Source organism: Cupressus sempervirens, chromosome 4, assembly GCF_028749045.1.
Source record: "Cupressus sempervirens isolate cs-2001-9-10 chromosome 4, ASM2874904v1, whole genome shotgun sequence".
Taxonomy (NCBI): domain Eukaryota; kingdom Viridiplantae; phylum Streptophyta; class Pinopsida; order Cupressales; family Cupressaceae; genus Cupressus; species Cupressus sempervirens.
Genome location: NC_143121.1, coordinates 635,016,523 through 635,032,043, shown reverse-complemented (window position 1 = coordinate 635,032,043; position 15,521 = coordinate 635,016,523). Strand labels below are relative to the sequence as shown.

General features: G+C 35.2%; 1 protein-coding gene across 6 annotated transcripts in view; it reads left to right on the top strand.

The window, feature by feature from the left end:
• Window positions 1-15,521, top strand: part of LOC149562842 (protein cornichon homolog 2-like) — a 132,486-nt gene that overhangs the window by 45,151 nt on the left and 71,814 nt on the right. For all 6 annotated transcript variants that reach the window (XR_016363998.1, XR_016363999.1, XM_089826296.1 and 3 more), the window contains 2 exons: window positions 3,588-3,769; window positions 12,786-12,908. Coding sequence is in view for 4 of the 6 variants with exons in the window: in XM_089826296.1 (XP_089682422.1) it covers window positions 3,588-3,769; window positions 12,786-12,908 (305 nt within the window). In the remaining 2 variants the exon portion in view is untranslated. The remainder of the gene's footprint in view (window positions 1-3,587; window positions 3,770-12,785; window positions 12,909-15,521) is intronic.

The window sequence follows — 15,521 nt, the reverse complement described above, 5'->3', positions numbered from 1 at the left end:
AAGATCTCCCCGTTGACGTGGCTGATGACGTGTCATATGGATGGATGACATCACTATGTATAGATATCCACGTGTCGTGTGCAGTCACCTGCTTATGTAGAAGGTGATGTCAGTTCTGTGCTGACGTGGCACAGTTTGATTGGGTGGCGAGCTGACTGGATAGGATGCCCACGTGGCGGGAGCAGGTCTACAAAAATGGACCACGTGGTGGTTGTGTTGTCTCGTCCGTTGGTGTGGGCGGCCACATGTCGCCGACACGGATCTAGCGTGGTGCGTCGCAGATTTATCGCTGGTTACCAAAAATGCAAGTGGCGGCATTGGAGTTGACTTTTCAGTCGTCGAAAGGTTTGGATAGCGTCAGCTGGGAAAATATTAATGTCGACAGTTTTGCCATGTTGGGATGCACAGCGTGTCAGGAGGACACGTAATTCTCTGGTTTCTTTTGAAACAACCACTGGGAAATATGTGGATTATCCCACATGCATGTGCAAGGTGCAAAAAAAAAGTGTTTAAAACCCTCAATGCCGCGGAGGTAAATTGAAGTGAGGCCGCCGGAGGGTGCTTGCCGGGTTTGGCCCATGTGTGCTGGATTAATGCCAAAAAATGTGATGGAATTGTAGAGCTGCGGCTGGAATTTGTAGTTGAAAATGCCGCTGGAATAAAGGAGGAATATGTCGCTGTCACAACACAGAATATTCCCTACAGGGGTTGGGGTTTCACCACCCAGTTCTAGCAATTTTTTTAATCTCTGTAGGCCCTACTGGCCGAATTTTTTTTCGAAAATTTCCACGAAAATTGCAGAAAAATACTGACGAAAATGCAGAGAAAAATAAATTCAGAGCTGAAAATAAAATTGCAGATCTAAATAACAATCATACTGAATTTGCAAATCGTGCCTTCAAGTGTCGGTTTGCAAAAAGATTTTGCCTCAAAATTGACTTAGACCTAATATAGGCGAATTTATAGTCGATTTTCACTGAATCGACGTTTCGGACGCAATGGTGAGGTTCGCTTTGGCTCTAGACGCTCCCAATAATTGCGGATTCTCCAGATCTGGGTCGAGGTGTTGAAGCAAGATGGTCTCGAACGACTATGTGAAGAGAAATTCCCCAAGCTCTGATACCATGTAAGAATTTGCCTTAGGGCAAAATCACCCAAGACCAAGGAATTTAAGCACAAGCACAATAGTAGACCAAAAGAGTATGATTAGAATAACAATATGATATTCAATTTAATGTGAAAGTACATTAGGAGTGCCTATATATAAAGGCCTCTGGAATGCTTCTAGAATGCCTAGGAATCAACAATATGATAAGTCATACAACTAGGCACATGTCCACTAGGTGTGGGTTATCCTCCATTAAGCATAGGAGTAAGTGCGATGATGAGAGGATAAGCCTACAAAGGTGTAGCACGCAAAATTATGTTGTAGACACCATGTGCTAAAATAGGAGTGCTAATAACTATGTTGTCTACATGACAACTCAGTTAATTATGCAAACTCCAGTGTTGTAGACACCATGTGCTGAATTAGAGTTGCTTACTCCAGTGTTGTCAATATGACAACTCATAAGAGTACGCAAACTCCTAAGTGTCTCACCTAAGAAATAATGAAATAATGCATTGACCTAAGTAAACTTAAGTAAAGTGTAATAAGTAAATACTTATTTACAACAACAAAAACCCCAATATTCTTCTCTAACTCTTTTCTCTCTATCAAAAGCATTAGCATAGGACGGAATGATCTTTTTAGGCCAAATAGATGTTATACATAACAAAATCAATATACTAAGCCTTTTATTTTTTTATTTTTTTTGCACTTTATGGCTTCAGCCGCCGACAAGAGTTCTGAGCTCAGGACTTGGCGAGTCAGGTGAGCCTCTGGACTCGGTGACTCTGTTGAGCCCGAGGCTAGAGGCCATTTGCCTTGGAAAGGTGGACTTTGGCTTAGACTCGTTTAGTTTTGCCCTAACTTTTAGAGTCCGGGAGCACTGGTCTAACGTGATGGATCACTGCATTTTCATAACCATCACAATACTTAATTAATGTGTCTTGGCATGGCTTATACACAATCAAATTATTTGATTATAACTAATATGTCCAAGCACCCTCTAAATTACCTACACATGCTTTGTGGGAGAAGAGGGTTAGATGGACATGCTTCTGAAGCTTTATGCTCAGGACTCGGCGACTCTACCAAGTTCAAGGCCAGAGGCCATTTGCCTCAGAGAGTTGGCCTCTGGCTCAGACCTGGCGAATCCTGCCCTGACTTGCAGAGTCTCGATACACTGGTCTAAGGTGATGGATCACTGCATTTTCATAACCATCACAATACTTAATTAATGTGTCTTGGCATGGCTTGTACATAATCAAATTACTTGATTATAACTAATATGTCCAAGTACCCTCTAAGTTACCTACACATGCTTTGTGGGAGAAGAGGGTTAGATGAGCATGCTTTAGAAGTTTTATGCATGTTAACATATTTGAGCATGGTTGTAGGACTGGTTAAGCTGATTCTTTATGTCTTCTGTTCACAGTGAGATCATTGTCTAGGGATAGTGGATGACTAGATTTTTTTTGCAAAATAGTCTGAAATACTATATAATAGTTTTCCATTTATTTCCTTTTGGAAGAAAGATTCAAGGAAATACTCTCATTAGCACAATTTCTTGTCAGCTTAGGAGAGTTGATAGTTTTTAAGCAGCATATGGCCATGGGTGCTAAAGCCGAGTTGTTTGTTTTCATTGAGACTCAGAATGACTTTGAGGGAAATGAACAAAAGTTAGCTTCCATAGGTGCACAAAACGGACACTCGATCCTCCTACTTCAAAAACCAGGCTTGTGAGACCTCACAATGGGTTCAGTCGGCAGTGGCACTCCACCTTCAACGATATTTTGAGATGGTCCAGGGCTCATCCCCACTTTGGACCTAATTCTTTGGTAGTGGACTTTTTTTCTGCCTATGAAGGCCATCTAGTCTTCCTTCGCTGGGTCTTTTGCTTTCCAGTTTCTTCTTTTTCTGGTCACCGTTTGGTGTTCTTGCTGTTGGTGGTTGCCTTCATTGTAATACTTTCAGTCCCTTAGACCCGTTTGTGATCTCTTTTTGGACATTAATAAATTTATCTTATCTTATTATTATTAGGACACTATGAGGTGAGATTTTCCTTGTCACTCTATCATTTAGCTGATGTGGCTATCATGGTGTTTTGCGTAATATAAGATACATTTCTTCCATGTAAAAGGCACGTTGTTTTATGTTTGAAAGGGAGAAAATCAAAATTTTTTTGACATGCTTGGAAATGGAATACATTTGTATTTTTTCAGTTGTGCAGTTTGATTTTATTTTTTAATGAAAAACATTCCATATGGCAAAATTTTGAAAGAAGTAGCTTATATTATAAGTAAGAGTTTCTATGTCTGAGTTGATTAGCATATATACTGATGAGTAATTTGGGATTGATTTTGAATGTTATAATTTTAATGTTCACTGTATGTTTTAGTATTCTGGGCCCTATACATAGGTCTATTAACTCCATGAGCACTCTAACATTCCATACCATTTTTTATGTTTGGTGATGTTGCAGCTTATATGTTTATCAGACTTGGAATTTGACTACATTAATCCGTATGACTCATCATCTCGAATAAATCGGCTTATAATACCAGAGTTTGTTATCCAAGGGGGCCTTTGTTTGCTCTTCCTATTCACATGGCATTGGTTCATGTTTTTAATCACTGCACCGCTTGTGTACTACCATGTACAATTGTGAGTATATTTATTTTAACAACTAGATTGTAAATGTGTAGACAAAGCTTTCCTTTGGATTCAAATTTTACCCATGTCTTCACCCTTTATTTATTTATTTTTATTTCAGGTCTAAATAGTTTTTTCTTAAAATAAGAGTTATTTAGAAAGATAGTGCAGACTATATTTTTGTATTGTGTGCTAAATGTACCAGATTGTTTTATGACTTCTGTCAAATTGTATAAAGGCATTCTTCCTTGTAGGTGTGATGCTATGCACAGTGATAGGCGGAATGCGTATTACCATGTGTTTTTTTAATCATTATGGTATTGCATCAACAGCTAGAGAAGATATTTATGATGATATTTTAAGTGAGCCTGATGTAGCCTTCAATGTCTGCTAGGTCTCACACTTTAAATATTTGACATTTTATTATATAAAGGGACAAGCGACATGTGAAGAGTTATGCGTTTGGAAATATGAAAAGACTTTTTTTAAGAAATTGAAGAGACCTTCAGTTGTGATACGAAGTGTCTCTCAGTTCTATTTATATGTGATCACTTTGTGTGTGATAACATTCTATATATATGTGATCGCTTTGTGTGTGATAACATGGCATCAAGTTGAAAGAATTGTACTTGAACTTCTATTGTTAATAAAAGAGATAATTTTCTGTTGTGGCTGGGGTTTTCCCTCAAGTTGGAGTGTTTTCCCAATATAAATGTGTTGTGTCTTTATGTGCCTATTTTTGTTCTTTTTCTTTATTTCTGTCTTTCATTATTTTGGAGCAAAAACATTAATATGGTACCAGTGTTAGGTTAGATAACAACAATAAAGGAGTCTCTTTTGTTCATTAGTCCGTGTATCTTTTCTGGATTGCCCTGGGTGTTTTATGTATTGAAGTCTGATGTTGCAGCAATAGAGATCTTGTTACCTATTATTACTGTGATTCCAAAATCAGTTTTGCTTCAATTTTGTTGTGCTTCTGAGATAACTCTCTGTGGTATAATTACTTGAAATGGCCTTCATTCATTTCTTTTTGGATATGTATAAGGTCTATGGCCAAGTAGTGATACATTGATTCCTTCCTTTTGATTATGATCATTTTGTATTTATTTTATCCCCCCCCCCATTTTTTGATAGGCAAAAGGCCCTACTGCCAAATAGTGATACATTGATTCCTTCCTTTTGATTAAAATCATTTTATGTTTATTTTATCCCTTTTTTTAATATCTTCTTGACCCATTTCTGCTTTTAGGCAAAACCGACTTTCCTTTATAGCGATTTAATACATTGATTTCCTCCTTTTAAGTAAGAGCATTTTGTGTTGGTTTTATCCTTTTTCTACATTGGTCACCACAAAAGGAAAAGGAGTATGATGGATAGGAGAATGAAATTTATGAAGTAAGAGAAGGCATCAAGTGATAGGCAATTAAAGACCCGAATTATTTTATCACCATTGAATGATTAGAGACAAGTACATGTTACTTAAAGTAGAATGTTCTATTGCAGTGATATTTTGAGAGAATAGTTATAATAACAACTTGTAAAGCATCAAGCGAAAGATTCATGGTATTGAAGGCCATCTAGTTATTGTGTTTGGAAATCCATAACCTTTTACAAACTTCCATTTTGTCTTTCCCATAGAGAGTAGACAGCAAGGAGCTTTGACTTTGTAACCGCCAATTGTATCTATTTGGAAGTTTCTAAAACCATTTCAAGAAATGTATTTTGTGCAAAGCTTGCAACCATTTCATGTCATGAGATGGCGTGCCTTAAGGCATTTTACTAACAATCAATGCCCTTCTGCACAAATATCATAATGGAGATCACAGGTATTGAATAGCGAATACATTAAGATGTATCGGGCAGTTTGTTTAATAATCTTAATGTTATGAATGGTGACTTGATTATAAACAATGCCACGCAGAGTCATGTCCCTACATGGGATGTGACTCATCAAAGCGACAGGCTAATCTCTAGACAAAATGCACTAAAGACAAAACAAAGTCAATTTTTTTTTCCAGATTCACGAAAACATAGTGATTTTTTTCCAATTTTTTTGTTGTTGTCGACTACAAACTATGCAGATCATGAAGATTAAATGCTGAAATTTTCGGATAAATCCATGATGTTTTCGAGTTTTTGAAAATTGGTCAACTGTACAGTTTGTAGGGAGAATAGCCGTGTCCCTCATCAAATAATATATATGATACCAAGAGATTACTGACGGAAACACACAAAATTTGATATAGTGCCATTACCCTCAACAATCTTCTTTATTACATTACTTTGGTTACAATTGCATTGCAACAATCACATTGCATCTGCAGATCACTTTGGAGGAAAGTACGAGGATACTTACCAGTCATCATTTGATATTCAACCTGCAAGTTATATTATATCAGAGTCATCATTAAGAGAATTAAATTAAAAGTACATCTGCCTTATTAAATTTAAAGGGAAAACAATGATATATCTGATCCTACATTCTTAACAGTCAAGAAGCATCCGAATCAATATACTAGGTTGAGGACTTAAAATGATTCGCTGGTCTTTGAGCCATAAAGAGGTAAATGGCATAATTCGTCTACTTTGTGTGCTCTGCAACATTAGTCTTCTCCTAAGATCCTCCTTGCTTCTACTCTTATATGGCCATGCAGTGCCAACAATCTTTCTTTATGTGACCATACCTGTGGTAATAATTGCACTAGATGTTCTTCTTGGAGCTGTCCTGAGATTGACCTAAACCTTTTTTGCTGAGAGATCTGACTTTTCCCTTTGTCCTTAGTAGATGATTTTGTTGTGAATGCTTGTTCTGTGGAGGATGAACTAGCACTGCTACCAAACTGTTAGCTTCAACATTCCAATTGCAGAAGTTTGGTGCAAAGATCTTTAAGCTTCAAGTCAAGATTAGTTGAGGTGATGTTGACTGTCTCAGTAAAGTGGTCATAAGACTTTGGTACTCTTTTTAGTGATGATTACTATGTCTTATTCCTCCATCTTCCAATCAATCACTTCTAACTGATCACAGATGCCCTGATTTTTTTGAGAGATTCTCCTACAGAGACATTCTCTCATCCATCACCAATAAGAAAAACATGTTCTTCAGAAACAATACATGACTTTTGTGGAATGTTTCATGTAGGCCCTCCAAACGATCCTAAATTTCAGCAGTGGTCTTTTGGAAGGGTACTTGAGGCAGCTGATCGGTGGTGATGGACAATTTAAAAATTATCACGTCTTCCCGAATCCACTCATCAAATTTGTCCTAATCTGGACCCACCGTTGTAGAATGAGTAGAATCGCCTAGAACAATCTAGTCAAGCCATCAATATTAAAAGATCGTCATCATCTGCTACTTCTAGGTGTAACAATTGCGGCTGTTTAAGCCTCCTTTGTTTACCAATAAGATGTAGCCAAAATACCTGCAACTATCTCTGTCATTATTTCCTGTTCACTACTCTGCAACCAATCTTCACCAAACAACTTGTAACTTAACCAATTCATCACATGAAGCATAGCGAATTTAGATATGATATCCACACTCATTGTACTGCACACATGTAAGATTGCACATTCAATTTTGTCAGCGACTATCCTTGCTGATCTGATAAATAACTTGTGATACATCAAATCTGAGCCTCTCATGATCATAAGAACATATGTTGTCATCAATGACAAGACTTGTCATTAATGCAACATCTCTACTTCTCATCCAAGTGCCAACAAAGGCCTCAATTCCTAACAGTCTCCCCTTTAGCCATTGATGGCTTCATATGGTGAAAAACCATCACTGGCCAAGGTGCCAATATGCCAAATATCAAGATTGTTTTACTGATCTTCTGCCCTTTTTGAAGTTCTCTTATCCTTTAATGATGATCTTCAACAAAAATTGGCAAGTGCCAACAAATAATGTTATGTTAAGAATCATAATATGCTCTAAGAATAGCTTTGCACCATGCGACCACTCCCCTTAAGGAGCAGTACCAAGCATCACGTCCAGTTGAATAAATGTTCTTTGAATACATTGGACTGATGCATATTTGCATCAATTACTCTTCACAAGGTGGGGCCATTACCCCAAGCATACATTTGAGGTACTCAAAAGTGTCTTTATTCGAATCTGATTTCCTTCTTAATGATTTTCTCTCCCAGAAAATGATACTTAAACAGCAATTTGTTTAGTCTTTGAATGCAAAATTGGATTCTTAGACATGTTGATTGTACTTGTATTTTCACAATTCATGATGATAGGTTCAGAGAATGTTATACCGATATCCTTTAGCATTAATTGATTACAATTATTTGCTGCTATTACATATTTTTCTTTTGCTGTAGATTGAGATATGCAATCTTGTTTCTTGCTCAACCATAAACTAGTCTTCCTCCAAGGAAAAACACTCAACTAGTAACTTTTTCTGTCATCAACATTCCCTGCCCAATCAACATTAGTATAGGCATATAATGTGAAGTCATTTGATCTATTATACGACAAACCAAATTCCAAAGTTCCCTTCAAATATCTGAATATTCTTTTTACTGCTGCTAGATGCGATTCCTTAGGATCTACCTGATACCTTGCCACCATACCAACCACACTTGCTATGTCAGTCCTAGTATGAGTCAAATATTCTAAACCACCAATCATAGATCTATATCTTGTTTGGACAATGTTAGGGGAATCATCATTATTAGTCAACTTACATCCTCTAACCATAGTTGTTCCAATCTTACTAATAATTCCTTAAGGTACTTAGTTTGAGAATAAAGATACCATTTTTTGTTTGAGTTATTTGCAATCCCAAAAAGTACTCAACTCTCCTATCATAAACATCTCAAATTCACCTTTCATTTTATCAAAAAATTTATTACTAACCTTTGTAGTTGGCAGATTGTGTATTTTGTAGCCGACAGGGTGTTGTCGTCGGTAAAGATTTTGTTGCCGACGGGTAAATTAGGATTGTTTGTAGCCGACGGACCTCTTCTGGATATTTCGGCGGAAAGTATTTATGCCCCATCTAGGATCATTGTAAATTATCTTATCTTATCACCAGTTATGTAACCCGTTGGCATATGCGAATAAGGAAGTACTGCTGTTCGTGTTCATGATCTGTGTGCATTTCTTAATTAACCTATGCGGTAAACAACCTTATCATTTCCTTCAAAAATGTTGTCATTCACAAAAACTTCTATAATTAGTAGACCATCTAAATTAACTCTTAAGTACAAATTACTGCCTGCATTTCCCTTTTTGGAACTCAAGTTTAACAAGTGTCTATCTAACTTCACATACCAAGCTCTAGGTGCTTGCTTTAAACCATAAAGTGCTTTCTTCAACTTGCATACCATATCTTCTTATTATGTCAATGGAAATGCATCATGTTGCTCAATGTATACTTCTTCTAGATCTCTATACAAGAAAGCTAGTTTGACATCCATTTGATAGAATTTGAAATTCTTGTTAGCTGCATATGCCAAAAACTATCTAACTACTTTTAATCTTGCTACAGGGGCAAAGGTTTCTTCAAAATCAATATCTTGTTGTTGTGAATAACCTTTACATACCAGTTTTGCTTTGTTTCTAACCACTTCTCCTTGCTCATTCATTTTATTTCTGATTGCCCACTTTGTCCCTATAACATTCTTGTCTTTAGGCCTAGGGACTAATTCCCATGTATTGTTCTTTTTAATCTATGCAAGCTCTTCCTTCATAGCATTAATCTAAGATTCATCTTTGCATGCTTCATCAGTATTCTTAGGTTCAGTTTGTGAAATCAAACAAATCTCATTTTTCATTCTTCCTCTTACCATTATTCCACTGCTTACATTACAAATAATCTGAACATCAAGATGATTTAGGGAAATATACTTTGGTGTTCTTTGTTCTTCTCTAAGTTCATCAAGTTGAACGTAAATTCCATTGTCAATCTCAAAGAATAGTTCTTATTCTACATTCTAATTTTGTACTGATCTTAGACTATTGCTTGCCTGATTTGTATCATTATCTCAACCATACTCAAAAGTTCTTTCTTGTTCTTGAAATCTTTCATCAATTCTTACATTTACAATTTTAACAATTGTCTTTAGCATTAAGTTATAGCATTTGTAAGCCTTACTTCTGAACAAATCTAATTAAATCCAAACTAATAAATTTGATCTCTAATAGTTAAAACAATGATGCACAACAGTAAGAAACTATACACCATAATACAATGATTTGTTGAGTAGGGAAACCCTTGATTAGAGGGAAAACCTTAGTGGGGATGGTACCCACAAGATCATGTCCTAATAATTAAGTTCCTTGCAAAGGATGTGACCTTGTTAGGAGTCAAATACAATGCATTTAGTACAACAATCCTTGTTAGAGGACATATCCTTGTCAGGAGACCTTGAACCCTTTTTGAAGGTTCTAACCTTGCCAAAGGCTGAAAAGAACAAGTAGACCCATTGTCTAAATGCTCCAACAAAAGTGAAAGACAATACTTTCAGGATAACATATCCAATAAACATGAAATGATTGAACCACAACTTACTTCCCAAGTTAGTTTCTTTGAAGTCCACTCAACTAACCATCAACATCTCTACTCTTCTTTGATAAACTAACATAAAAGCTTGCATCATATGTATCCAGACATACCATTCATATTGCGCATGCTCTCCAACAAAGGAAAACAACATTCCTTTATACCCTTTACAAATAATTAATTAGGTCAGCCTGTTAGAGCTTCTCCAATGTACATTTCATTACATAGAACCATGCCAAGGCATACACGCCTTCATAAGCATCAATACAATTATTACATTAAGTTTCTCACACGTTACAATGAGAATATTACACTTGCCAATGATAAACCACGCACTTGCTCAACATAGTCGGCTGTTGGTAAAATATACCGCACGTTATACATTGGCGACCTTTCCAGAATAATCTGAATGCTTCTCACTTTCGAATGCTTGCCAGAGTTAATTCCTGTTCACCAGTAAGATAGGCCAAAATGCCTGCAACTATCTCTGTCATTATTTCTTGTTCACTGGTCTGCTACTAGTCTTCACCAAACAACTTGTAACTTGACCAAATCATCACATAAAACATAGCAAACATAGACATTATATCCAGACTCATTCTACTACACACATGTAAGCTCGCATATCTATTTCTGTCAACAACTGTCCTACCTGATTAGATAAATAAATTACGATATACAGAATTTGAGTTTTGCATGATCATTAGAACATATGTTGTCACCACTGACAAAACTTGTCATCAATGCAACATCTTTGCATCTCATCGAAGTGCTAAGAAGGGCCTCAATTCCTGACATATTGACTATTAAATAATTAGATATACTAATATAATTCTAATATGATGAGAGTCATTGCTTTTTAATATTGCATGTATAGTCTTTTGAACAAATATAATGTATAATATAGTGTTTTGAACTTCTTAGCAAGAGGCTGTAAATTTTGTCTAAGCCATTTGAGTTGGACTGCAATTATGGGCTTGTAAAATCCATCTTTTGAACAAACATATGCTTAGTATATGTTCTATCTTGTAAAGCATAGTTGAAAATCTTGCAATAATATCTTTGTAGTGTGAAATATCATGAGTCAAACTCGATGAAAAGATATAATTGCCATTTATATCGCTTGTGATATTTTCACTTTCGTTCCCCAACATCATAAAGTTTTTTTACGAAAAGAACGTGATATATTAGAGTTTAAATCGACGGTAAAGTCAATAGAGGCACGATAAATCGTTTTAAGGTTTTGTGGTTAATAAAGGGAGGAAAACCATATTTTTATGCTTGTTTTTGGTGTCATTGATTGGAGGCATAAATGCCAGATGCCATTCTCAAATAACATTATTATTCGACGCAAGGCATTCTCAGAGGAGATTCTGACCTGTGATGCCTTATGCCACTCTCAGTGCTCACCTTCCTTTAGACGCCATTCTTACTTATAGATGACATCCATATATATGTTGAAAACTTGATTGTATTGTCCCAAAAGAACAATTGAATATTGTGCCCGCATTTCACAATTGTTTAAAGTTTATTAAATGCATTTGATGAACATTTTTCACTTGACTAATAAATGCCCATACACATCTGCACCTGGTAAACAAAACTAAGAGATTTAACATTTAAAAATGCTAAATCATTTTGCAAGGTTTTCATTATTTAATTTGAATTGAGAACTTTTGAGATTACTAAGTATTCTTGGATAGAGCCAATGTATCAAAGTAAAAATTTAGGAGAATAGTTAATCACTTTAAAAAAATTTGCATTGATGTCTGTGGTTGACATAAAATAGTGAAAATACATCAAATGTAATCCATAAGACATTTCCACCCTTAGATACAAGCAAACTAGAAGAAAATGCATCAATATCCATAGGTGAAAAACAAAACAGTCAATTTGACTGGAAGTTATATCAAGGAAAATTGGAAGGGGATAGAACAGTTGCAGCCTATTTTAACTCTGGAGAACCAGACTTAAAACTAACAGCCATGTATTTAACTGAGAACTTTGATTAATATGGTCGATATTTAAAATCAGTATATGTTCTACAAATCTGGTGCATATGTGTGTTTTTAAGATATTTTAAGAAATTATATATTTCTGAATGTTAGATAAAAGTGCTGATTTATTGCCTGTTTTTTCACTGAGTTTTTGGTTATTCTTAGTTTTCCAAAATTTTTTGGGCTGGCTGAGATATCGTTGAGTCCGAGACTCTCAACCTTGTAAACTTTTTTATAAGATACTGAAATACTAATTCAAGCCATTGGTGGTTGACTGCAATTGTGGACCAGTAAACTTCAACTTCTGTTTGTGATTTTTAAAATATATAAAGAAGTTCCTAATTCATTGATGTTGGTACGGTTTAAATCCAATGCCTTAATTTGTATGGTAGTTCTTTGCATGACATACAGTAGGGCCATTTGGCTCTGTATTTTATTGGCTTTACTAAAATTGTGTTTTTTCCTTTGATCACAGAACAAAATTGATCCCCAGTAAGTTGGTTTCTGTGACAGGTATATGAAGAGGAATCATCTAGTTGATGTAACAGAAATATTCAACTTACTGAATGCTGAAAAGAAATATCGCATGATTAAGCTTGCCTATTATCTCATCCTTTTCTTCATTGCTATTTACAGGTTTGTTTACTTACTGTATCTTTCAATTTGAAATACTGGTAAATGGTTTCTTAAATTCGTGGCATTTGGTTGCATGCTTTGCAAAATCAATGCTGGTCACTCTACAAATTTTTGTAATATTTAAAATAATTTGGATTTGTGGAACCAAAATCCCAAAATGTTGTAGATAGAGATGTGGGTTGTGTTAATACATTCCAGAGCTATTATGCCATTTTTAATTGTGGCTTGGAGGTTTCTGTGGGATATGTTTGGAGAAGATTGTAGCTATCACAGATCTTTGACAATAGCCTCTTTGTCAAATAGAATCAACCTCTCTCAAAACTAAATTTATACTAAATATACACTAAATTATACTTGAAAACTTAACTTATGCTAAATATACACTAAATTATGTGAAGTCAGAAATTTAACTATAAAAATAAAATCAGCTAGTTAAAACATCAAAGTATTACAAAATCAGCTTGAAAAATTAGAAAAAGGAGAGAACATTAGATTAAAAACTTACCTTCAAGATCACCTGCATGGCATTCACAACTGTATAATAAAAAATGGCCTTCATGCTTCTCTCTAGATCCATGCCTTTTTATGGTACAGACTCTCCTAACACCTTTGGCTTGCCAACATGTGCTTGATGTTGTGCAATGTGGCTGCTACACTCTTCAAGGCGAGAAAATTATTGGTAAGTGTATAAGTGTTGACTGGCTGAAATCCTTGTGCTCTCTTATAAAATTTAGGACCAATGTCTGGTTGTGGACACATTTTGTTGTTCTTGTATCCTCCACCATGTTCTTCACCTAAGTTAGTTTCCGAGTGTTGTCAAGGATGTGGGTAGAGCAAGGTCTTCAGTTAAAATTTATAAGATTTCCACATGCCCAGATGCATTTGTGGTTACTAGTTAAATGAGATTTTCTGTTCACCTCTATCATCACCTCATCTAACAAGTTACATAAGGTCTTTACATTTTATATTTTTTATACAACATTTGACTTCAAAAAAGCTGATTTTCTATAATGTCCCTGTCTAGAACATTGCTTATGTTTGTGTTTAAAATAATAATTCAATTTCTAAATGATAAATGCGTTTATATTCATGAATATGAATCAAATAAAATCATGAATTGCTGGTCAAGATTTGGGTTTTCATCCAAAACTTGATAATGAGAAATAATGGTTTTTGTTCTTAATTTTCTAAGCGAATTTAAGGGCTTTTGTCCTTGAAAACTCGTAAAAACTTAGAAAGATATATAATATTTCTTCACAAATTTCTGATTGAGAATTGATTGATGTTTGTTGATTGATGTCTCCTCTTCAATGATACATTTTTTCTTTTTATGTCGATTTCATATGGAGTGACAACCTTTCCTTATAGTCAATGCCCTTCGCAAATTAGTATTTAATTTTAATTTGACTTTATTTATCTCAAATTGTTAGGCAGCACTCTTATCATCATTATTATCAAATGGAGTTCTCCTTGATCACTTTTGGCAGCTATTGTTGAATGTGGGGCATGACATTTTCTTTATGACATCGCTACAAAAGTTAATCATATTTCTCTTTGTTCTTTAACTAGCTGATGTATGATTTTGTGCATATTATGCAATAATGGGCCAATCAACTCCTATTAAATCCACTCAACTGAGCAAATTGTTGTGAGGTTTTCACACCATCGCCCCAAAAATTTGGGGACCCCCTTTTTTTTGATTGCCATAGCAATTTTTCGGTCTAGAGGTTTCAAATTTGAAGATTACACGCCTTGGACACCTTCAGGGCCAGTGGGGAGAGGGTTAGATTTATTTTCACTCGATTTCAACTTGATTTTCTAGAGCCACCAATTTCATCCTTAGGCCGAACAAATTTTAAAGAAGTCTTGGCAGGATAAAGTTGTGAATTTTGTACTTAGACATTTTTTTTTGAAAATTTGGATAATTTTCAAAAAATGAAAATTTTGTTAAATCTGGTCTTTTAGAAAATCTTCAATTTTTTGGTGAAGAGATTAATTTTGTGATGATGAAATCAAATTGCAAAATCGATTTTTAGGCTCTAAGAGAAATGATTTATTTGTGTTAAAATGTTAAAATTGCTTAGCTAAATCGATTAGAATTAAAATTGCAAAATTTGGCTTTAATTGGATTAAAATTGCCTTGAAAACTTTTTAGTCTTTAATGAAATTAGTAATTTAATATTGAAAAATGGCTTTTGGCTAGCCAAAATACAATTTTAATGACGTATTAATTACTAAATCCTCATTAAATGAAAATATTTAACATCTCCAAGGCACCATTTAATTTCTTTTTGCAATTTAGAACTAACTGGCAATTTTAAAAGGCAATTTTCATCATGGCAAAATTAATTTTGGTTAAGTATTTAACTGTGGGCCATAATTTTGCATTAATTATTTGTTTTTCTTTCTCCCAGGGTCCAAGTTGGCCAGCTTGGAGGGAGTAAGAAAGTTGGGTATAAGAGGAGGCCTCTCTCCCATTTCCTCCTCACTTCTCACTTCTCCTTCTCAAGGTGTTGGCAATTTTGCAAGAGCAGATCTGCACTCTTCTGGCGAGGCAAATTTTGTGGGAGTCGAAATTTGTGGAATATAAAATTCTGATTCTTGCAAGAAGCT